The sequence below is a fragment of the Lampetra planeri genome, chromosome 59, assembly GCF_965212315.1.
Source record: "Lampetra planeri chromosome 59, kcLamPlan1.2.h2, whole genome shotgun sequence".
Classification (NCBI taxonomy): domain Eukaryota; kingdom Metazoa; phylum Chordata; class Hyperoartia; order Petromyzontiformes; family Petromyzontidae; genus Lampetra; species Lampetra planeri.
Genome location: NC_136165.1, coordinates 695,517 through 719,451, shown reverse-complemented (window position 1 = coordinate 719,451; position 23,935 = coordinate 695,517). Strand labels below are relative to the sequence as shown.

Here is a 23,935-nt window from a genome sequence, read left to right as displayed (position 1 = left end):
CCCACTCACCATGACACTCACCCACTCACCATGACACTCCCCCACTCACCATGACACTCACCCACTCACCATGACACTCCCCCACTCACCATGACACTCCCCCACTCACCATGACACTCCCCCACTCACCATGACACTCCCCCACTCACCATGACACTCCCCCACTCACCATGACACTCCCCCACTCACCATGACACTCCCCCACTCACCATGACACTCCCCCACTCACCATCACACTCACCCACTCACCATCACACTCACCCACTCACCATGACACTCCCCCACTCACCATGACACTCCCCCACTCACCATGACACTCCCCCACTCACCATGACACTCCCCCACTCACCATGACACTCCCCCACTCACCATGACACTCCCCCACTCACCATGACATTCACCACACTCACCATGACACTCCCCCACTCACCATGACACTCACCCACTCACCATCACACTCACCCGTTCACTATCACACTCACCCGCTCACCATGACACTCACCCACTCACCATCACACTCGTCCACTCACCATCACACTCACCCACTCACCATCACACTCACCCGCTCACCATCACACTCACCCGCTCACCATCACACTCACCCACTCACCATCACACTCACCCACTCACCTCACAATCACACTCACCCACTCACCATCACACTCACCCACTCACCATCAGCCTCATCATTACACTCACCCACTCACAATCACACTCACCATCACACTTATCCACTCACTATCATACACATTCACTCACTCACCATCACACTCACCTACTCACCATCACACACACCCACACTCACCATCACACTAATAATCACACTCACATACCCACACTCTCCCACAATCACACTCAACCACTCACCATCACACTCACATCACACGCTCCCACAATCACACTCAACATCACACGCACCCACTCACCACCACACTCGCCATCACACTCACCACACTCGCCATCACACTCACCCACTCACCATCACACGCACCCACTCACCATCACACTCAACCACTCACCACCACACTCGCCATCACACTCACCCACTCACCATCACACGCACCCACTCACCATCACACTCACCCACTCACCACCACACTCACCCACTCACCATCACACTCACCCACTCACCACCACACTCACCCACTCACCATCACACTCACCCACTCACCACCACACTCACCATCACACTCACCCACTCACCATCACACTCACCCACTCACCATCACACTCACCATACGCACTTTCCACCATACTATTAAATCAACTGACAATCGATATGTACAGTACACTCACCACTATATACTATTACATACAATATACTCACACTCACCATGACACACGCTCACCGTTACGTACGCTCACCAGGACACTCACACCGTGTCTTTGTGATTTGATAGAGAGAAATCAATACAAATACAAAGCTCCCCCGTTATAGCCTCACCAGATTGTTGGGGCAAGTGCTGGGAGCGAGCACACGAGGGGATGGGTGGCCAGCACCACGCCCATCCGCCTTTGTCTCCCCATTGCTTATGTCTTTGTGACGCATCATGTGCCCCTTTAAGGCTGAGTCGACCTAGGTGCGGGACTCGAACTTCGTCTCCGGTGCCCACCCCCCGCGACACCCCCACACCCGCCCTGTTTCGTGCTGTTTGTGGCTCAAGTTGTTGACGTTTCGTCTGGAGCAGGCGAGCAAGTTCCGAGCAAAGCACTCTACCCCCCCCCCCCCACAGGACAAAGATGCCCCGTATAGCCTTAGCAGACTCTTGGGGCAAGTGCTGGTAGCGAGCACACGAGGGGGTGGGGGGGGTGGCCAGAACCATTTGAGGCTGAGTCGACCTAGGGGAGGCGCAGGACCGGTTCAGATGATAATCGTCACTGGTATTTGGTGGCCGTGAGCGGGAATCGAATTGGGGTCGCCGGGTTCCTAGCGCAGTGCGCTAACCTCTGCGCCACCGCTCCCCACGCACACGCACACAGACTCGCACAGACACCTTATCTCGCCTATGTTTACACAGTCCCTTTCGTGAGTACACACACACACACTGACACACACACTGACACACACACTGACACACACACTGACACACACTCACACGCTCACTTACACACTGACACACTCAAACACTCGCTTACACACTGACATACACTGACACACACTCACACACTCGCTTACACGCTCACTTACACACTGACACACACACTCGCTTACACGCTCACTTACACACTGACACACACACACACACTGACACACACACACTGACACACACTCACACACTCGCTTACACGCTCACTTCCATATTGACACACACACGCTCGCTTACACGCTCACTTACACACTGACACACACACACTGACACACACTCACACACTTCCATACTGACACATTCACACTGACACACACACACACTGACACACACACACTCGCTTACACGCTCACTTCCATACTGACACACACACACTCGCTTACACGCTCACTTACACACGGACACACACACACTGACACACACTCACACACTTCCATACTGACACACTCACACTGACACAAACACACTCACACACACACTCACACACTCGCTTACACACACACTGATACACACACACACGCACTCGCTTACACGCTCACTTCCATACTGACACACACACTCACGCAATCGCTTACACGCTCACTTACACACTGACACACACACACTCACTCGCTTACACACATTGACACACACACACTCACTCGCTTACACACATTGACACACACACACTCACTCGCTTACACACATTGACACACACACACTCACTCGCTTACACGCAACATTAGTTACTACACGCAACAATTCTCATGGCGCTGGTTTACTCATGAAAGCCTCGCCGAGTCTCATGACTCGTTTTTAGGAGGGTCCTGCCAGATTTTCGCAGCCAGGGCGATGCTTGCTGTTGATGTTACTGCTTGCTGTTGCTACTGTTGCTGCTGATGTTGCTGCTGTTGCTGCTGATGCTACTGTTGCTGCTGCTGCTGCTGTTGTTGTGGAGTAGATTCCACCCGAGTCAAATGCGGTGCCACTTTTTCGAATGTTGGCAAATTTTGGTGGCAAATTTTAGACGCGCTCGACCCACAGTGAGCATCTCTCACGGGATCGTTAACGTCGTCCACTGTGAGTGGGGGCGCCACGGTGGCCAAGAGATGTTGACTCCCTCGCCTGGTGTGCAGGAGGTCGTGGGTTCGAGCCCGACCCTGACGCCTGCTGCTGTGTATTTGGGTTTGCCTGTCTCTCATCATCACCATCACGGTGGCTAGGAGATGTTAACTCCCTCGCCTGGTCTACAGGAGGTCGTGGGTTCCATCCTGACCCTGACGCCTGCTGCTGTGTATTTTGGGTTTGCCTGTGCCTCTCATCATCATCACGGTAGCTAGGAGATGTTAACTCCCGCGCCTGGTCTACAGGAGGTCGTGGGTTCGATCCCGACCCTGACGCCTGCTGCTGTATATTTGGAGTTTGCGTGTCTCTCTCTCTCCGTCTCTCCCCGTGGTCGCGAGGGGTTTTCTCCGGGTCCTCCGGTTCTTTCACTCCACATTTAGAATCAGCATCACGCGTTTAGAGTGTTTCGCTCCTGCTATAAATGCCCACGTCATAATAAGCCACTTCGTCGAGTATCGTTTGCGATAGGCAGGTCGCTTTTGAAAAGAGCTGCTAAAGAGCTCAGTGGGCCCTTGGCTGGTAAAATAAAAACGTCCAGTTTAGAGTGATACAGACGGCACGTCGTGTTACCACTGTAAACACACACGGCTGTATATTCTTGGTTCTTTCAGCTGTGGATTTGACACCTGATGATGGTTGCTTGTGTTGCAGTCGAAACGTCGTGAGAATTTGTATTGTTTATATTTGTATTATTTTATTATTTCCCTTCTACGTGACTTTACCGAAAGAACCAATAATATGAATCCCTGCAGTCACGAAAGCTTTAAATCAAAACACACGGCTGTATTAACCAGGGCGGCCGCTGGGAAACTGAACCACGAATCTCGTCTGCCCGACCGAGGAAGCGGTGCTGCGTCTCTCCGAGGAGGGCCGCGGTGTAATTTTAACTAAAACTAAACTTTTTTTTTAATTTTTTTTACCAGTTAAGGCCAACTGAGGAAGGGAGCTCTTTTCCAGGAGCGGCTAGGCCACACAAATGATCGCTCAACAAGGTGGCGGTGTCATCGTGTGGGCATTTACAGCGGCCGAATATCATGAACGCGTGAGGTTGATTCTAAACGCGGAGGGAAACCCCAGAGGACTCGGAGAAAAATCCACGACCGCGGGGAGAGAGACACCGCAAACTCCAAATATACAGCAGCAGCAGCAGGCCTCAAGGTCGGGACCGAGCCCACGACTTCCTGTAGACCAGGCGAGGTAGTTAACATGTCCTAGCCACCGTGATGATGATGGGAGAGAGAGAGACACTGCAAACTCCAAATATACAGCAGCAGCAGGCGTCAGGGTCGGGACCGACCCCACGACCTCCTGCATGCCAGGCGAGGTAGTTAACATCTCCTAGCCACCGTGATGATGATGGGAGAGAGAGAGACACTGCAAACTCCAAATATACAGCAGCAGCAGGCGTCAGGGTCGGGACCGACCCCACGACCTCCTGCATGCCAGGCGAGGTAGTCAACATCTCCTAGCCACCGTGATGATGATGAGAGAGAGAGAGACACGCAAACTCTAAATATACAGCAGCAGCAGGCGTCAGGGTCAGGACCGAACCCACGCGCTCACAGAATAGTCGTGAACACGGTCCTTGAGCAAGGTGAGCAGAGCAACCTGGGCAGACGAGACGATGGTTATGACGACGATGATGGAAGGAGGGAATTCCAGAGTGGAGCGGTGTGAGGGAATAAGCAGAGAGAGGGGTGAGTTTACCTGCAGTGTGGTCAGTAGGCGGGTGAGTGAGTAAGGCTCGTGGGTGATTGAGTAGCAGGTGAGTGTATATGGGGAGCGGTAGCGTTACGGTCCGAATCCGGCCATCCGAATTCGATTCCTGCTCACGGCCAACACCGCACCTCCGATTACCACCGTTGGCTACGTACGGTGCGAACGAAGTTCAACGTTCATACCAGTGGCGATTACCTGAACCGGTCCTGGACCTCCCCTAGGTCGACTCAGCCTCAAATGAGTACCTGGGGCGGTGGGTAAATATCGCCACTGGTGCTGGCCACCCACCCCCTCGTGTGCCGTGCCGGCCTTCATGGGTACTCGCTAACAGCACTTGCCCCAACATACTGTCACAGGCTATACGGGGGATCTTTGTTGTTGCCTTACGCTCCATACGAAGCTCCAGGTCTTCTCAGCCACAGGTATCCCTCTCCCTGCTCTTATCGGGGTCCATCTCTCATCTCCACGACTATCTCGTTACCGCTGTGCATCTCCCGACTCCCGTCCCATCTACAACTTTGTTACATTTCTTGAACCTCGCGGTTAAACAAAGGATCTAGTGACGCTGCTGCTGCTGCTGCTGCGTTGGCGGTGCACGGACGACCAATGCAGCCCGCTGCGTGTCAGCAGCGCTTCGTGTCGCCTCAAAATAAAATGTATAAGAGACGACGTTTCGGGCAACGATCTTTCATGGGGCACAGGGTGCGAATCCCACGAAATATAATATCGTCTCTCTCTCGTCATCTCACTCGCGTTCATACATTGAAAAGGGTGGGACACAGTTTCAGTTTCATGTATTATGTGTAGCCCTGTGAGCCATTCGGCTCTTGAATCGGGTGCAACCGCAACAAACAACAAACATGAACAAGAAAACATCTTAAAGTGACACACACAATTGTCATTTCTCCTCCTGGCCTCGAATGAGCAAACACCAGCGCTGTGATATCGTGGACCTTATATCGTGATATCGTCACATCGCGGCCAAGGACATCCTCTCACCTGGGTCGCTGGGTCGACGATGTCCCGCGTGTGGGTCCCAGAGTCTTGAGACGTCTTGAGACGTCTTGATATTAATGTCGTCTCGCTTCGGAGTCTCAGCAGAGACCTCCGCTGTGTCTCTCTGTGCCGCTGTCGTTCTGTGTCGTTCGCGATGGGGACAACTCGGGGTGAGGATTGTGAAGAGGGCGTCACTCTCAAACAAACTCTACCCTCGCTCAGCTCCCTCCGTCAACCATCACCGCGTCGTCGACGTCGCCTTCACCATTGATGCTCCTTCATTCACTCACTCAACACCAGACAGTGAATTGGATGGAATGAACGGTGCCACGTGACTCCTGTTTTCTGTGCTATTTATCGAGATACTGTATCATCATCATCAGCATCACAAGTTGTTACAATAATTAGCGTTGCTATTAAGAAGGGCGGAGAGGCGCCACCTCAGTGAGTGGAGGAGCGAGGAGCTGGGGGGGGGGGGAGTCCCGGGGCTCATTTAAGAGAAGAGCTGAGAGCGGGAGGCGGGGCTAACGAGCCGAGTGGGCGGGGCTAGCGAGTCGAGTGGGCGGAGCCAACGAGTCAAGTGGGCGGGGTTAGCGAGTCAAGTGGGCGGGGTTAGCGAGGTTCATAGCGCAGCGTAGCGCTAACCACGACACTACTGCTCCCTCCACACACACAATCACCCACACTCTCACCCACACACTCACCCACACTCACCCACACAACAACAACCACCATTCGCCACTAAGTGGCGGTGACGTCACCACGACGCTTGTGCCAGGCTATGTGCACCTTGAGGCCACGTGAAATGTCGAACGCCCGCTGGCAGGAGGTCACGGGGCAGACCCAGGTGCCACGGGTCGACTGACTGAGATGACCGAGATGACTCACACACACACACTCACCCACACTCACCCACACACTCACACACTCACCCACACTCACCCACACACTCACCCACACTCACCCACACACTCACACTCACCCAGCAAACGCACACTCACACTCCCACCCACACTCACCCACACTCACCCACACTCACCCACACACACTCACACCCACACACCCACCCACACTCACCCACACTCACCCACACACTCACCTACACTCACCCACACACCCACCCACACTCACCCACACTCACCCACACACCCACACTCACCCACACTCACCCGCACACTCACCTGCACTCACCCACACTCACCCACACTCTCCCACACACAACAAAGACAGATTCCCCCCCTCCCAGCTCTGACGCGTGCAGCCACTCATTACTGCAATTAGCGGAGCTCATTACGGGAATTAGCGAGCATGAGTGTGACGGTGGTGGTAGTGGCGGTGGTAGTGGCGGTGGTGGTGGCGGTGGCGGTGGTGGCGGTGGTGGTAGTGGCGGTGGTGGTGGTGGAGGTGGTGGTGGTGGTGGAGATCTGCCACACTCGCCGGGAGTTGACTGGCGGTGTGGTAGCGACCGTGTGATGATGGGCACCGAGATGAAGAGTTGTATGGCATATGGTGATGATGGCGCTCATCGCCATCGTTAGGAGGCGTTCTCAGTCCACGAAGGTAGTCGAGGCGAGGTGCACCTCGGAGATGGAGCGAGGAAATCGGCTCCCCCGTGGACACCTGTTGGGTGGATTGTGGCATCGCGGAATCGTGAGCGGTGGTGGTGGTGGTGGCTTGAAGAGGCCTTCGTCTAGCAGTGGATCGAGCAGGATGCTGCTGCTGATGATGATGATGATGCTGCTGCTGCTGATGATGATGCTGCTGCTGATGATGATGACGGACGAGGTGTTTTGCGTCCGCAGCAGCGGCTCCCAACCCGTAGGGTCGAAAGTCTTTCGGGCGGAGCAGGCTGCGGCGTGGATACCGTGCAGGACAAATGTTTTAGAGAACCGTGCGCGAGGAAATGTCAGCGCCACGTTGCGGTGACAACACAAATCGATAAACACAAAGTGAAAACTTCACATAATTACTCACACGCACTTACACACAACGTGAAACACTGAACCTTACTGTCACACACCGCAAACGAATTCCCACCACGTCAATACATCGCATGGCGGAGCGTTGGCAGAGAGCGGGTCTGGGTTTAGGGCAGGTGGCGTCGTGGTAACACTTGTGTCTCAGAGCAAGAAGCGCCCGGGTTCGATCCCCGACGGGATGGAGTTTGCAAGTTCTCTCAACGTGTTCTGCAGTGTGAGTGAGTGTTGTGTGAGAATGAGTGGAGTGTGTATGTTCTCCCCCTGTTCTGCAAAGTGTGTGTGAGTGAGAGAGGGTGTGATTAAGTGAGTATGAGTGAGTAAGTGTGAGAGGGAGTAGAGTTTATCTCTTCTCTTTCCCCGTTCTGGAGTGTGAGTGTGTGTGAGGTGGAGCATCAGCCAGTAACAACGACAGACTGTAACAACTACAGGGGCATCTTACTCCTCAGTGTGCCGGGAAAGGTCCTGGTAAGGATTATTTAACACCGCCTTGCCAGGCACGCTGAGGAGAGGCTTGCAGAGCCCCAATGCGGTTTCAGGAAAGGGTGGTCCTGCACAGATGCTATATTTTCTGTCCGTCTGCTACAGCAGAGGTGTAGGGAATTCCAACAAGACTTACATCTCTGCTTTATTGACCTGGTCAAGGCCTATGATACCATCAGTAGGCCTGGGCTCTGGGTTGTTCTTCGTGCTTTCGGAGTCCCTGACCCACTGCTCACGATCATTAAGGACCTTCATGATGGTGAGCGGGTCCGGGTAAAACCACGTGGCCGGGAGTCGGAGCCATTCCCTGTTCACCTTGGGGTGCGACAGGGATGTCCTCTGGCTCCCACATTTTTTAACACTTGCCTATAACCCGTCCAAGGACGGGTGTATTGCAGTAAATCTGAAAAATTCGAGCGAAAAGCAGACTGCGACATCATATTCATTGCATCCATTCGTTTGCAATTTGTAAGGCCGCGGTGACACAGACTTATTTAATTTAAAGGTTATAATCCCTTGTTCATCACGACGTCCTTTTTACTTCGATGTCTCAACAGCGTTACGGAGATCGCGTGACGTGAGGGTTCTGCCTTTGTAGTGAGGGTTGTAAGTTGACGCTGGGAAGGGGGGGGGGGCATCTCCCCCTCCCCCATGTGGAGTGACGTCACCTGTTCATGAGTATTAATGAGCGGGGCTGCTCGACGTGGAATGACGTCACGCGCGTAACACACGGACATTATTTTAGTAATCTATTTCGACCACGTAGTTCGTGAAGCCTTCAGTAGCTGTACCAGAGAAATTTGCATCTGGTACAGATACAGTGGGAGGCTGCTCGATGCCCAGGTGCGGTCAAGGGCTGGCTCCCTATTGCTCAACCATGTGATGTATCCCGATCTGGTAATTGCTGCTCACTCAAAGGAGGAGTTGGAGGCGCTGCTGCTGAAGCTGGAGCGTGCCACTAAGAGGTGGGGCCTTACCATCAGCCCCACCAAAACTAAGCACCTGCCTGGTTATTTTGTACCATCGGACACTCCACCCCCACAACTCCCAATTGGTGATAGGGCAGTTGTGGAGAGAGTGGAGAATTTCCCATACCTGGGCAGTGTGCTCATGACCGGCTCTGGTTTGACAGCAGAGGTCTCACTCTGAATCAGTCGAGCTGCATTATATTTTCATCGGTTGCGTTACGCTGTGTGGAAGCTACCTGGTTTGTCGCTCCGCACGAAGCTTCAGGTCTTCTCGGCCACAGTCATTCCCTCTCTTCTCTACGCTTATGAAACGTCGACCCCCCTAATGGAACATCTTCGCCGGCTAGAAACATTTAGGCTGGTCTGCCTTCGATCCATCCTGGGTTTAACCTGGCTGGATTGTGTGAGGAGCTCACAAATCCTTGAAAGATCTGGACAAAGTTCCATCGGTGAGCTCCTCCGACAGGCAAGGCTGCGTTGGCTGGGTCATGTAGCCCGCATGCCCAGCCACCGCATGCCTAAACAGCTTTTGTTCGGCCGGATTGAGGTGGCTAAACGGGCGTGATACGGGTTAGAGAAGAGACGGAGTGATGTGGTGCAAGAGGATGTGTAGCTGAGTGGACTTGCCGATGACTGGTACCAGCGGTGTCAAGATCGGCCTCTGTGGAGGAGGCTCGTGAAGGACGCTACTGGGCAGTTGGAGGCAGTCGCCCTCCAAAAACAACGGAGGGCGGAGGAGCGACGCTCACAACAACGAGCGGAGCGCCGGGTGGCTAAAGCACAGCAAGTTGGCACAGTAGGAGGCACAGATGGTGCATTAGCCAGTCATTTCAGTCGACCCGTGACCTCCCGCCAGCGGGCGTTCGACACTTCACGTGGCCTCCAGTGCACATAGCCTGGCACAAGCACCGTGGTGACGTCACCGCCACTTAGTGGCGAATGGCGCTTGTTGTGAGTAGAGTCTGTCTGTTCTCTCCCCCCGTTCTGCAAGGATATCCTCCGGGTTCTCCGGTTTCCTCCCCATCGCTAAAAACAAATCTGTAACCGGCATTGGTGACAAATCCCAATGCTGAACCCTGACCCGAAAATCACTCACTCGGGATCACACACGGCAAGGCAACATCGACCCCCCTACTGCGAACATGTGGCAGGACTCTCCCGAAAATAAGTCTTGAGACTCCGGGGAGGCTTTCCTGGGTAGCAGCAGCAGCGCAATCTCGCCTCTCGAGCTGAGAGGGCTGACCATGCGTGACAGCTCAGCATGGCTTGAGCACAAGAATGGCGAGGCAGGGCTGGGCAAGGAGCCATAGCGCTGACGAGACGGCCAGACAGGAACCGACCGCACCCAGTCTCTGGCTAAATCAGAACATGAGCCTCATCATCATCACCACCACCACCATCATCGTCAACTGCAACAGCAGCAGGGCCGACGTAGTAATAGTCATAATCATCATCAGGCGGAGCCTCCATTGGCATCAGCAGAGAGTCGGCGTGGTGCAGCTGGGTTCATGAGTAACTCTCTCCACGCGACACGTGGCGGTGGCGAGCAGGGAGACACCGCCCACTCCCCCCTCTCTCTTTATCTCTCTCTCTTTATCTCTCTCTTTATCTCTCTCTCTTTATCTCTCTCTTTATCTCTCCACTCCTCCTCCTCCTGCACCCACCACGCTGCCTCCCTCCCTATCCGCGAGCCCTAATTGCACCAATTAGACCTTGACGGGTCGCCGCCACCCGCCTCCCGCAACGCGCTCTGCGCTTCATCAAGCGCGGCCTGAATTAGAGTTTGGGACGCCCCGCGCCCCCCTGCACCCCCCCCCAACCCCCCTCCCCACAAACCAAGAGACCCCCCGCAGACAGGGGTCCTGATCGATGGTTGGGCCACACAGGGGGCCCACGGGGTGGCCCAGAAGATCATAGACAGGGGGGTGGGGGTGGAGGAGACACGGGTCCAGAAGAGAAATTCCCCGCCGCGTGAATTATCATCCCTCACTGCACCCATCATTATTACCATCAACATCATCATCCGTGCTCTGTCCACTGCTGGATGCAGGCCTCCCCAACGCCGCCGCGGTCTCTGATGGTCCGGAAATAGCAGTTAGAAGTGATGTATTTCTCAAATGAGCATTTCTTGGTGATAATGTCAGCTTTCTATAGCTTGGGGACGAGTCTATCCGTATAACAACAAAACCGACAATATCCCAAGTGGAATAATCCATCACTCCATCTCCGCGGTGCACGTCCCCCCGAGCGCGTTCCCTCCCTTGGCTCCCACTCCACCGCTCGTCGTCGACCACGGGCCGAGTCATCCCTCCGAGTCGAGCTGCGTCCCGACCACGGCCACGTGGCCAGGCGCGACCCACTCTGCTGACGAGACACCGAACGTCGAAACCAGCCCGCAGTTTGCTCGTTGCGGAATGAAAGCCGCTGAAACAAAAACACACGATTGTGTTAAATGTTTTTATTTATTTTCTGTTTTGAAGCCGAGAGGCGGACGAGGAGAAGCTGGCGGTGACTATCCAGAGCGCCACGTGGCCTCCACACACTCCTACCGCCATCACCGCAAACCTCCATCCCCACGACACCCGCCAACCCCCATCACCACAAGACCCATCGACCGAAAACGATTTCATTATTTTACCAGCTCAACGAAGTGGCTTTTTACGTGGAAATTGATAGCAGCCAAATACTCGAATAGCATGTTTATAATTGTGGAGGGAAAAAACCAGAGGGCCCGGAGAAAAATCCATGCGACCACGGGGATAGAGACACGCAAACTCCAAATATACAGCAGAAGCAGCAGGCGTCAGGGTCAGGATCGAATCCACGACCTCCTGTATACCAGGCGAGGTAGTGAACATCTCCTAGCCACCGTGATGATGATGATGAGAGAGACACGCAAACTCCAAATATACAGCAGCAGGCGTCAGGGTCGGGATCGAACCAACGACCTCCTGTATACTGGGCGAGGTAGTGAACATCTCAACCACCGTGATGATGATGATGATGAGAGAGACACGCAAACTCCAAATATACAGCAGCAGCAGCAGGCGTCAGGGTAGGGATCGAACCCACGACCTCCTGTATACCAGGCGAGGTAGTGAACATCTCCTAGCCACCGTGACGATGATGATGATGATGAGAGAGACACGCAAACTCCAAATATACAGCAGCAGCAGGCGTCAGGGTCGGGATCGAACCCACGACCTCCTGCGTACCGGGCGAGGTAGTGAACATCTCAGCCACCGCGCTACCCTAAGAATGATGCACGCCCGATGGGCTGTGTAAGAAGAGATGCTTTAATCGTTTATAGGGAGAGATGGAAATGTGCGTATGTGTGCGTTGAACTTCTTTCGCACCGTACGTAGCCAACTGCTTTAATCGGAGGTGCGGGAGAAGAAAAAATAAAAACAAATCTGTTTTAAAGAAACTAAATTTACAATCTAGAGGATTTAAAAGTGCATAGCTCCAACGGCTTCCTAATGTCGGTAAGGAAGAGCGTTCCAGACGGCCGCAGAAGCGCATCCGAAAGCGCCACGCGGTGCGCTGACCACCGTTTTTGTTCGACGGCCAGCGAAAAGCCGCTGCTGCTGCTGCGAGTATTTTACAAGCGCTTTGTGTGTGTAACGAGTAACACGGGAGAGGGACATCGTCCGCTGATCACGTCTGTCACTTCGATGTGACGATGTCTCTGACTCGCGTGTGTCCTCCAATCCACCCACGTTTCTCTTTATGTCTCTCGGTGTAATTCCCGGCACGCATCTCACCACGATTCTGTCGTGATTATCATGATCATTTATCCACTGCTGGATGAAGTTCAATATGGTGATTTATCGTAACCTCTGCACGTGCTCTAATCCGTGTGGTCCTCTCCGCCACGCGGTGTAACCCCAAGTGTGCGTATCTCCACGCGTCGCTGCGCCCTCACACGCAGATCGTGATCAGTTCACTGGCTCCTCTTTGTCCCCCTCACCTCGCTAGTCCGAGCAAAGGACGCGCTCGGTCGGAGTCTGCAGGCGAGTTGACCCAAGCTCCAGTCTGGCTCGATAGGCCCTCACGTGCCAGTGTGGCAGGGCCACGTGCTCGTTATAGGGGCAGGTGTGGGGGGAAGGGGTGTGTGGGGGGGTAGTTTGGGGAAGGGGGTAGCGGGGAGGGTGTGGGAGGTAGTGGGGGGTGGGAAATGGAGTAGTGGGGAGGGTGTGGGGGGATAGAGGGGGGGGGGAGATGGGGTAGTGGGGTGTGGAGGAAAGTGGGGGGAAGGTGGTGTGGGGGGAGGTTGTTAGGGGTTGGGGTAGTGGGGGGTAGCTAGGGGGAGGGAGGGTAGTGGGAGCGACTGCTGCAGGCTGTTGGGCCCCATTGTAATGTGCAGTCAATTTATCCACTGTTGGATGCACAACAACCTCCCCCCACGCCATATTGATTGTGGGCAATGTTTGACCATACTTCACCACATTGGTCAATGCAGGTTGGTGAACAGGAAGGGGTGGGGGTGACACACAGGACTGATTCGCCACTGATGCCCGCGGTGGCCGAGAATCACACACGGGGGTCGCCGGGTTCATGGCGCAGTGCGCTAACCACTGCGCCACCGCTCCGCCAACGATGAGTCCACTGCTGGACGAAGGCCTTCTCCAATCCGCGGTCATCTCCCACGAAGCCGCGACGAGATGGAGCCCACGATGAACCCAATTGGCTGGAGGGAGGCTGAGGTAAGGACCACGTGACAGAATAGGGCCAGCAGGGGTCTCCAGGGAGACACGCCGCTTATCACCCCTCTGGGGGGAGCGGGGGGGGCAATCCCCTTATCCGCATTGCGCCGTTATCTCACGTCGTCTCGGGGGCCCTGGCGGACCCCACTGTCGAGGGCGGTGCATGTTGGGAATCGGTGAAGGGGTGAGGGGGGAGTGTAAAATGTTGGGACAAATGCTGTGAGCAAGCACTTATCAAGGGGGCCGCTGTGGCCAGAACCACGTCGACTGCCTTTATCTCCCCAGTGGTCATGTTTACGCACAGCACCAGGTTTTCCTTTAAGGCTGAGTCGACCTCAGGGAGGCCCAGGACTCGTTCGGATAATAGTGTAATGACTTCGGAGATACGGACTGTAGAGGGCTTCTTTATTTATAATACGATCTCTTCACAGCGTCGACTCGATGACACAGAGACGACTTGAGGACGTAACGACGACTGACAACGTTTCAACGAGAGCAATGACAACGATGACGGCGTCGACCCCGATGCCCACGGCAGCCTAGAACCCCGCTTCTCGCCCCCTTTTATCCCCCAGCGTGGCCCATGCCTCCGCCCTTGGACACGCCCCCCCCCCCTTCTCGAACTCTCTCGCAGGATCCTGAAGCTCCCAGATCGTTCCCCGCTTTATTCCTTGGCCTGGTTATTCCCCCTTGTGGCCGCTAGTCCACGCACTGTCTCTACAATCGTAAAGGACGTTGGCTGTTAACTAGAATCGAACTCGGGTCACTTGGTTCGTGGAGCAGCATGCTAACCACTACACTACAGATCCCCGCAACTCATACTCGGCAGAACAGGGGAAGAACACGCGAACTCCAAATACTGTATCCAAAAGGCATCGTCAGGGTGCGGGATCGAACCCACACCCTCCTGCGCACCAGGCGAAAGAGATCACATCATGGTGAAGTTGCTGGGTTGCTCCCGAGTTGGGAATCGAACCGAGGCCCATGTTGCTGTGAGACGTGAGTGTTACACCACGTCGTGCCACCACCCTGCCGCCCAAATGTGGGCTACGTTTCGAACCCCGTATATGTGTGTACGTGTGGGTGACGTCTTGGTGGAGGGGAATTCCCTCAGCCCAGACAACATCGTGGGGCAAGGTGGGGACGATCCTGCTAGGGCTGCCGTGCCTCAAAGATTGGCGGAAGCAGCCACCCCTTCTGAACGGTTGCCTGAGGTTCCATCTGTGAAGGAAGTGCAAGGGGGGATACAAAGTCTGAGACCAGGTAAAGCGCCGCTGCAGAGACGATTTCCCCAGCCAAATGCTGAAGGAGGGTGGCAACTGCAGACTGTCCGGCATGACATCATCACAACTGTCTGGACCACAGGACGGGCTCCGCAGGATTGGAAGGATGTCCTGGTGGTCTGCCCTCTTTAAGAGGGAGGGCCGCACAGACTGTAACAACTACGTGGGTATCTCTCTTCTCAGTGTGCCGGGAAAGATTCTGGCAAGGATTATTTAACGTCGCCTTGCCAGGCACCCTGAGGAGAGGCTTGCGGAGCCCCAATGTGATTTCAGACCAGGGTGATCCTGCACGGATGCCATACTCTCTGTTCGTCTGCTACAGCAGAGGTATAGGAATTCCAACAAGACCTACATCTCTGCTTTATTGACCTGGTCAAGGCCTATAATACCATCAACAGGCCACGGCTATGGGCAGTTCTTCGTGATTTCGGATCCCCTGATTCTCTGCTCACAATCATTAAGGGCCTTCATGATGTTGGGCAGGCGCGGGTAGAGCTACGTGGAATCTCAGTGTAAGCGGGGGTGGTGGACACTGGCAGACTTATTGCCGCTTCTGCTCTGCTGCTTTGTTTATCTAGTTTTTAACTTTTATCTTTGATCTATTCATCGTTTACATTTTTATTTATACCTTTAGCCTATTTATATCACTACGATTTGTATTTGTTTTACATTAGGCGTGATATTTTTGTATGTTTTAGTGATGAAAGTCTCTTCTCTACCGTGGACCTTCCCTTGTTGCTGCCTCGTGCAGTCTGGACACTTGCAGCTCACAGATATGCTTCTTGTGCCTGGGCCGATTACGGCACGGGGCCTTGATCACCTCTGCCTGCGGTGGTGCTGAGTTCCACTGCATCTGCCGTCTTCACTCGTGACCAGCCTGCTGCGGCCTGCACCTCAGCTACCTCGGCCTGCCTCGGTTCGTGACCTGCCCACTGTGTCGTGTGCCAGAGCATGTTTTTGTTTGCATGTTCACCAAAAAGTATGTGTGGTTAATGCAGACGTGATTCCTTGAAAAAAAATGCAGTTTGTTGTTTTAACATCTTAACACCGGTTTTATTGCCAGAAAGGGTAAAAGCTATTCTGATATTTTGATACTGGCAAGGGAGGTCCCATGATAGAGGTGAGACTTGTTGGGTCCCGCCATCGATTGTCTAAGGCTGGCTCGGTCTGTGTGTTCATGGATGGCCACAATGTCGGTGATGCTCAGACAGTTTGCAACCTTGGTGTTGCCCTTGATCCCTCATTCACCTGCGAAGTGCTTACGTTAAGTTTTAGAATTGCGTGAGTTATTTCCTGACTTGCTTTCAGCTCTTTGCAGCGCCTTGTGACCTCTGGGTGAACCCCGCTTTCTAAGTGTAAATTATTATTAATTATTATTAAAGCTACGTGGCCAGAAGTCGGAGCCATTCCCTGTTCACCTTGGGGTGCGACAGGGATGTCCTCTGGCTCACACATTATTTAACATCATCTTTGACCACGTAGTTCCAGAAGCTTTCCACGGCTGTACCGAAAGAATTCCCATCTGGTACAGATACAATGGGAGGCTGATCGATGCCTGGGAGCGGTCGAGCGATGGCTCCCTATTGGTCAACCATCTTATTATGTACGCTGATGATCTGTTGATTGCTGCTCACTCAGAGGAAGAGTTGAAGGCGCTGCTGCTGAATCTGGAGCGTGCCACTAATAGGTGGGGTCTTAGCATCAGCCCGACTAAAACTAAGCACCTGCTTGGGTATTTTGCGCCATCAAACACTCCACCCCTTCAGCTCCCCATTGGTGATGCAGCATTTGTGGAGAGAGTGGAGAATTTCACATACCTGCGCAGTGTGCTCATGACCAGCTCCGGTTTGACAGCAGAGGTCTCACTTCAAATCAATCGGGCGGCATTATTTTTTGATTGGCTGCATAATGCTGTGTAAGCTACCTGGTCTGTCGCTCTGCACGAAAAATCGGTTCTTCTCGGCCACAGTCATGCTCTCCCTTCTATATGCTTGTGAAACGTGAACCCCTCTCATGGTACATCTGCGCCGGTTAGAAACATTCAGGCTGGCTTGCCTACAATCCGTCCTGGGTTTAACCAGGCTGGATTGGATGAGGAGCTCACACATCCTTGAAATATCTGGAGACATTCCCATCAGTGAGCTCCTCCGGCAGGCAAGGCAGCGTTGGCTGGATCATGTAGCCCACATGCCCAGCCACTGCATGTCCAAGCAGCTTCTGTTTGGCCGCAAAGAGGGGGCTAAACGGTGACGACATGCGCTGGAGAAGAGATGGAGTGATGTGGTACGGTAAGATGTGGAGCTGAGTGGACCTGCTGAAGACTGGTACCCGCAGTGTCAATATCGGCCTCTATGGAGGAGGCTCGTGAAGGACGCCACTGGGCAGTTGGAAGCAGTCACCTTCCAACAGCTGAGGGCAGAGGAGCAACGCTCACAATAATGAGTGGAGCACCGGGCGGCTAAAATGCAGCAAGTTCCCACAGTAGGGGGTACAGCCGGTGCATCTAGCAGTCATCTCAGTCACCCAGCCCATGGCACCTGGGTCTGTCCTGTGACCTCCTGTCAGTGAGCCTTCGACACTTCACGTGGCCTCAAAGTGCACCTGGCCAGGCACAGGCACCGTGGTGACGTCACCGTAACTTAGTGGCGAATGGCGGCTATTGGTATTGGTGTGTGCACGTGGAGAGCAGGGACGTGCGGTCAAGGGAGGCAAAGCCTCACCGGTCATACTCCAATGAAAATAGCTGTTACGAAAAGTAAAAAAAAAGAATAATCAAATAAAATAAATATTAAGATTTTTCCACTCATCTGTGTTATAAATATCATTTCTGTACTATTCCAATAATTTTTATTGTCAAAATCGCCAAATTTGCGGAGCTCCGCTACAAATACAGGAAGAGACGAGAGGTGAGGCAGCGACGAGCTCAGCCTCCCCTCTGATTGCGCAACCCCTCAGTAACTGGATGAATCGCGGGTAATAAGCGCGTGCCTGTTACTATCTCAGTATGTCACCAATGTAATGTTTGTAGACCCCTTCATGTCATGTCCTCGCCTTCCATACTCCACGTAACTTATTTCACCTATGTGTATAAATATATTTAGGCTCGCTGGTCTCGTCATGAAATTGCAATAAAAATGCACCAGGGGAGGCAGCTATCACATCTGCCTCATTGAGGGGGACGTGTCTAACGCGCACCCTTCAGTGAGGACACGCCCCCTCCGTGTGTGAATCTGGCTCTGACACGAGCCAGTGCCTCCCCAGCCATTGACCTCACCGCACGTCACTGGTGCAGAGTGGTAGTGGAGTGGTGATCACGCTGTGATATGAACCCAGCGACCCGAGTTCAATTCCCGCTCACGGCCAACACCAGTGCCGATTATTTGAATCGGTCCTGGGCCTCTCCTAGGTCGACTCAGCCTCAAATAATTACCTGGTGCGCTGTGTAAAATCATCGCCACGGGGGAGACAAAGGCGGCCGAGCGTGTTGTTGGCGTTATGGGCCGCGCCGGCCTTCGAAGGTGCTACTCGCACACAGCACTCGCCCCGACAGTTGTCTCAAGGCTCTGCGGGTGATCTTTGTCTTTGCTGTTCTTAATTGTGTCTCGGCTGTGCTGTGCGTACACACACGGCGCGTGACCGATTGCATTTGGCTCTAGATGGCAAACTAGAAGCGGGATCTCTGCGAGAACACGAAATTGGTCCTCCAAAAGAAGGCCATTGATTGTTTCCCCAAACCGCGTCATGCTTTTGCAAACGTTTCACCAAAAATAAACTAGCCCCCGTCAGAGTATTCATATCCTCTCCTCCAGTCACGGGGCTTTTGACGGCAGCGGTCCCCAAAATTTTTGGCACCGGGGACCGGTTTCGTGGAAGACGTTTTTTTTCACGGTCCGGGCGGTGGGGGGGGGTCATCCCCCTTTTTAAAGAAGCTCTCCAGCCACGTTTGTTTTGTACTCATTGTGGCTACTCGGGGTTAGAGCTTGTGGGCTCACCAACACCGTGACTGAGACAAGCGCGCAGTGCGGGAAAGAGGCGCGGACGGAAGTGGTGATGAATACAACAATGGGGGCGGGGCCACGCGCGGACTCACCGCTCTCACCCCTGCTGCTGCTGCTGTGCGGCCCGGGGGTTGGGGGCCCCCGTTTAGAGGGGTCATTTTGAGTGCCAGCCCAGCAATGGTTTGGTTCCCTATTGGGGTGGAGTGCCCCTCGCTCATACATGACTCTGCGCGACTTGAGAGAGGGGGGGGGTAAAAGCGCAGCTCCTGCAGGTGCTGCAGGAGCTGCAGGTGCAGAAAGGGCCTCGGCTAGAGCGAGCTCAACGGGGTGGGCAGTGGTGTACAACACAACAACACAACACAACAACAACACCGCCGTGTCAACAACATCACCACCGTGTCAACAACAACATCACCACCGTATGAACAACAACATCACCACCGTGTGAACAACATCACCACCACCGTGTCAACAACAATATCCCTACCGTGTCAACAACAACATCACCACCGCAGCAATAACAACATCACCACCGTATCAACAACAACACTACCGTGTCAACAACATCACCCCCCGTGTCAACAAGAGCAACATCACTACCGCGTCAACAACAGAAACAACATCACCACCACCGTGCCAACAACAGCAACAACAACAGGACTACCGTGTCAACAATATAACCACCACCATGTCGACATTAACATAACCACCATGTCAACAACAACACCACCCCCGTGTCAACAACACCACCGTGCCAAAAACAGCAACATCACCACCATGTCAACCACAACACTACCGTGTCAACAACATCACTGCCGCAACAATAACAACATCACCACCGTATCAACAACACTACCGTGTCAACAACATCACCCCCGTGTCAACAACAGCAACATCACTACCGTGTCAACAACAGCAGCAGCAACAACATCACCACCACCGTGTCAACAACACCACCGTGTCAACAACAGCAACATCACCACCATGTCAACAACAACATCACCACCGTGTCGCCTTTATAGGCAGCGTATATATCAAATAGACGTTGAGTGTGATGCCCCTTCACTTGCCTCTTCTTCATGGCCCATGCTATTGCCAGAAAAGTCGCCAACTATATTGTTGCTATATATGGAGTAACTATATTGTTGTCAAGGCCACGGTGTTACTCACGCGGAACGCGTCGGGCTTGTCCTTGTTCCAGGCGAGCGTGACGCATCCCATGCGTGTGCCGGTTGTACCATGCGTGTGCCGGTTGTAGCATGCGTGTGCCGGTTGTACCATGCGTGTGCCGGTTGTAGCATGCGTGTGCCGGTTGTAGCATGCACTGCGTGTTGTTCAGCACGGTGTCCGACGTTTCTTTCCCCCACCGTGATGGCTGGACGACTCTTCAGGAACTTGAATTCGGCACGAGAATTTGCGCTCAGTTCCTTAAGAAGCTCCCAGCATCTTCTTGGTTCTTTCAGTAAAGTCACGTAGAATGCAAATAATGAAGTTATTTTTATTATGTTTTATTTTTATTATTTTATTATTTCCATTCTACGTGACTTTACCGAAAGAACCAAGAAGATGAATCCCTGCAGTCACGAAAGCTTTATATCGAAAAAATCTCCCAGCACTTGGGAGCGAAACGTCGGAGCATCGTCGCATATTCACGGAATGTACATAGCGCCTTAAGCAAGGCGCTTTACACACAAGTAGCAACGGCACGCCGTGTGGCCGTATTGGTGGTGATGAGGTGAATGAAATAGATGACAGTAAATGATGACGAATGGATCGAATTAATGGGGTTACCGAGTGATAGCCACGAGTGATAGCCACGGGGGAAGAGGGAACAGGAACGGTGGTGGCTATGAGGAGGAGACTAAGGGGGTCGTGGGGTGAGCTCGGGAACAATTCGTCTGAGCTCTGAGTGAGGAGTGGAAACTTCGTGAGCGCAGGTGACTGCAGCATGTGGAGGGGGGGAGTTTGTTCTCGTGAAGGGTGCGGGCGAGAAGAGAGCGAGCGAGTCCGCGTGGATTGAGCACCAGGAGGAGGAGGAACAGAGAGACAGTGAAGACGGAGAAGGTGGAGGGTGGAACGACGACCGAGAAAGATCCAAGAGGAGCACGCGAGATGGATGCACAGCAGCGAGCAGCAGCGGCATAGGCCATGCACCCCGTTGCTGTAACATCACCCCCAAATCACGCACTCGGGACTAAAGACAAAGACCCGACAGCTTTACCAGACTGTCGGGGCAAGTGCTGTTAGTCAAGTCAGCTTTATTGATCACATACCCATGCATACATGAGGTACATGGCAGTTAGATTCTTTGCTCCCGTGTCGCTCCCCTCTCAGCTTGCGCAAATTAATAACAACAACAACAACAATGTCAACAGCAGCAACAATATTTTAAGTATATAAAAATGTATTGAAAACAAAGTATAATCGATGTGCAGATGATAAAAGTGACATGTGCATAGCAGAAATAGGGTCCCCTGCAGGTGAGCTTTATAAATGATCTTGTTATGCAAAATGTTCTTGTTTGGTTAATGTCTCGTGTAGTCGGTGGGGGGAGAGGGGGTGTGAATGGGGGTAGTGGGGAGCAAAATCAGGGTTGGTGGGGCTTGGGCAGATATTGCGCGAGGCTCTGCTCAGTTGAGCATCCGGATGGCCTGGGGATAGAAGCTGTCCCTGAGGCGGTTGGTGGTAGCCGCAATCCTGGACTTCCTCTTGGATTGTTTCCTGATGAAAAGGCCATGGCCCGGGTGGCTGGAATATCGGCGATGATGTTTTGGGCCTTCGCGATGCACCTCTTGGTGTATCGGTCTCTCAGGGTGGGCAGCACGCCACCTGTGATCCGATGGGCGGACCACATCACCCTCTGAAGCCTCTGCCGGTCCCGTTCGGTGCAGTTACCGTACCAGGTGGTGATGCAGCCAGTCAAGATGCTCTCAATGGTGCACCTGTAAAAGTTCCTGAGAACGGGTGCGGATATGCCAAATATCCTCAGCCTTCTGAGGTTATCAAGGGGCTGCTGGGACTTTTTCACGAGTGTATCCACATGCCGGGGCCATTTCAGGTCCTCTGAGATGTGAACTCCGAGGAACCTGAAGCTGGTGACCCGCTCCACTGAGGCCCCGTTGATGGTTAGTGGCACGTCCTTACCCCTCTTCCTAAAGTCCAGAATCAGCTCCTTGGTTTTGTCGACATTGGACTCAAGGTTGTTCTCTTGACACCACGTCGAGAGTGCCGTCACCTCATCCACGTAAGCCGTGGTGTCGTTGTTGGTGATCGGGCTCACCACTGTCGTGTCGTCGGCGAACTTGATGATGGTGTTGGAGCTGTACCTGGCTGTACAGTCGATAGTGTAGATGGAGTACAGGAGGGGGCTAAGCACACATCCTTGGGGGGCACCTATGTTGACGGTGAGGTAAGATGAGATGTTATTGCCAATCTTTACCGCCTGAGGTCTTCCCGTTGGAAAGTCCAGCACCCAACTGCAGAGGGTGGTGTTCACACCCAATGCCTCCAGTTTGGAGATTAGGATGGAGGGCACTGGTATTGTATGCTGAGCTGTCATCGATAAACAGCATTCTCACATAGTTACCCTCCTTCACCTCCACGTGGGACAGTGCCTTATGCAATGTAATTGCAATAGCGTCGTCCGTGGGCCTGTTAGTGCGATACGCAAACTGCAGGGGGTCCAGTGTATCTGGTAGGATGGAGCTGATGTGTTTCTTGATTGCCCTCTCGAAGCACTTCACGATGGTGGGGGTGAGCGCTACGGATCTGTGGATATTAAGTCACGTCATTTTGGCCTTTTTTGAGGACCGGAATGATAGTAGACGTCTTGAGGCATTTTGGAACGACAGCCTGGGCGAGGGAAATGTTGAAGATGTCTATTAACACAGGGGCCAGCTGGGGTGCACGTGCCCTGAGGACACGTCCCGGTATCCCGTCTGGGCCGGCTGCCTTGTGTGTGCCAACCTGCCGGAGGATCTGTGCCACCTCGCCTCTGTTGAGCCTAAGGTCGCCTGCAGGACAGCTGTGGTCGGTGCGATGGGGGGTAGGCGGAGGTGGGGGACGTAGGGGGAGGCGGGGGGGACTGTGGAGTTGGCGGTGGCAATGGTTGCTGTGTTTGCCTCGAACCGTCCGTAGAAGGTGTTGAGCTGGTCGGGGAGGGAGGTGTTGTTGATCGCCTTGCAGCTTCTTATCTTTTTGTATTTTGTGATGGACTGTAATCTGCACCACAGGCTCGTAGAGTTGGAGTCATGGTACAGGGCCTCTAACTTGTCTCTTGTATTGTCTCCTGCCCGCCTTGATGGCTTTTTGGACCGCGTATTTGGTCCTCCTGATTTCAGTGGGGTCTCTGGATTTGCATGCTTTGTGTCGGTCCTTCGGTGCTGCTTTGATTGCCACTTTTTTAACCCAGGGGTAGTCATTTGGGCAAGAACGGACAGTCTTGATTGGTACAGAAACGTCCATGCAGAACTTGATATGACCTAGCACTGTCAATGCATATTCCTACACTCTGTTGTTGGCCAAATCCCTAAACATATCCAAGGTCTGTATCCTCCAGGCCATCCGTGAGTCTGTCCTCTGCTTCTTCTGACCAGCATTGGACTTATCCTGCATT

General features: G+C 53.5%; 1 protein-coding gene across 1 annotated transcript in view; it reads right to left on the bottom strand.

The window, feature by feature from the left end:
• LOC144736152 (neurocan core protein-like) overlaps positions 1–23,934 on the bottom strand; it is a 57,590-nt gene extending 33,656 nt beyond the window's left edge. The window contains 3 exon segments of the mRNA XM_078618738.1: positions 22,110–22,688; positions 23,233–23,344; positions 23,913–23,934. Of these exon segments, the coding sequence (XP_078474864.1) occupies positions 22,110–22,688; positions 23,233–23,344; positions 23,913–23,934 (713 nt within the window).
• Between the last annotated feature and the right edge of the window lies 1 nt (position 23,935).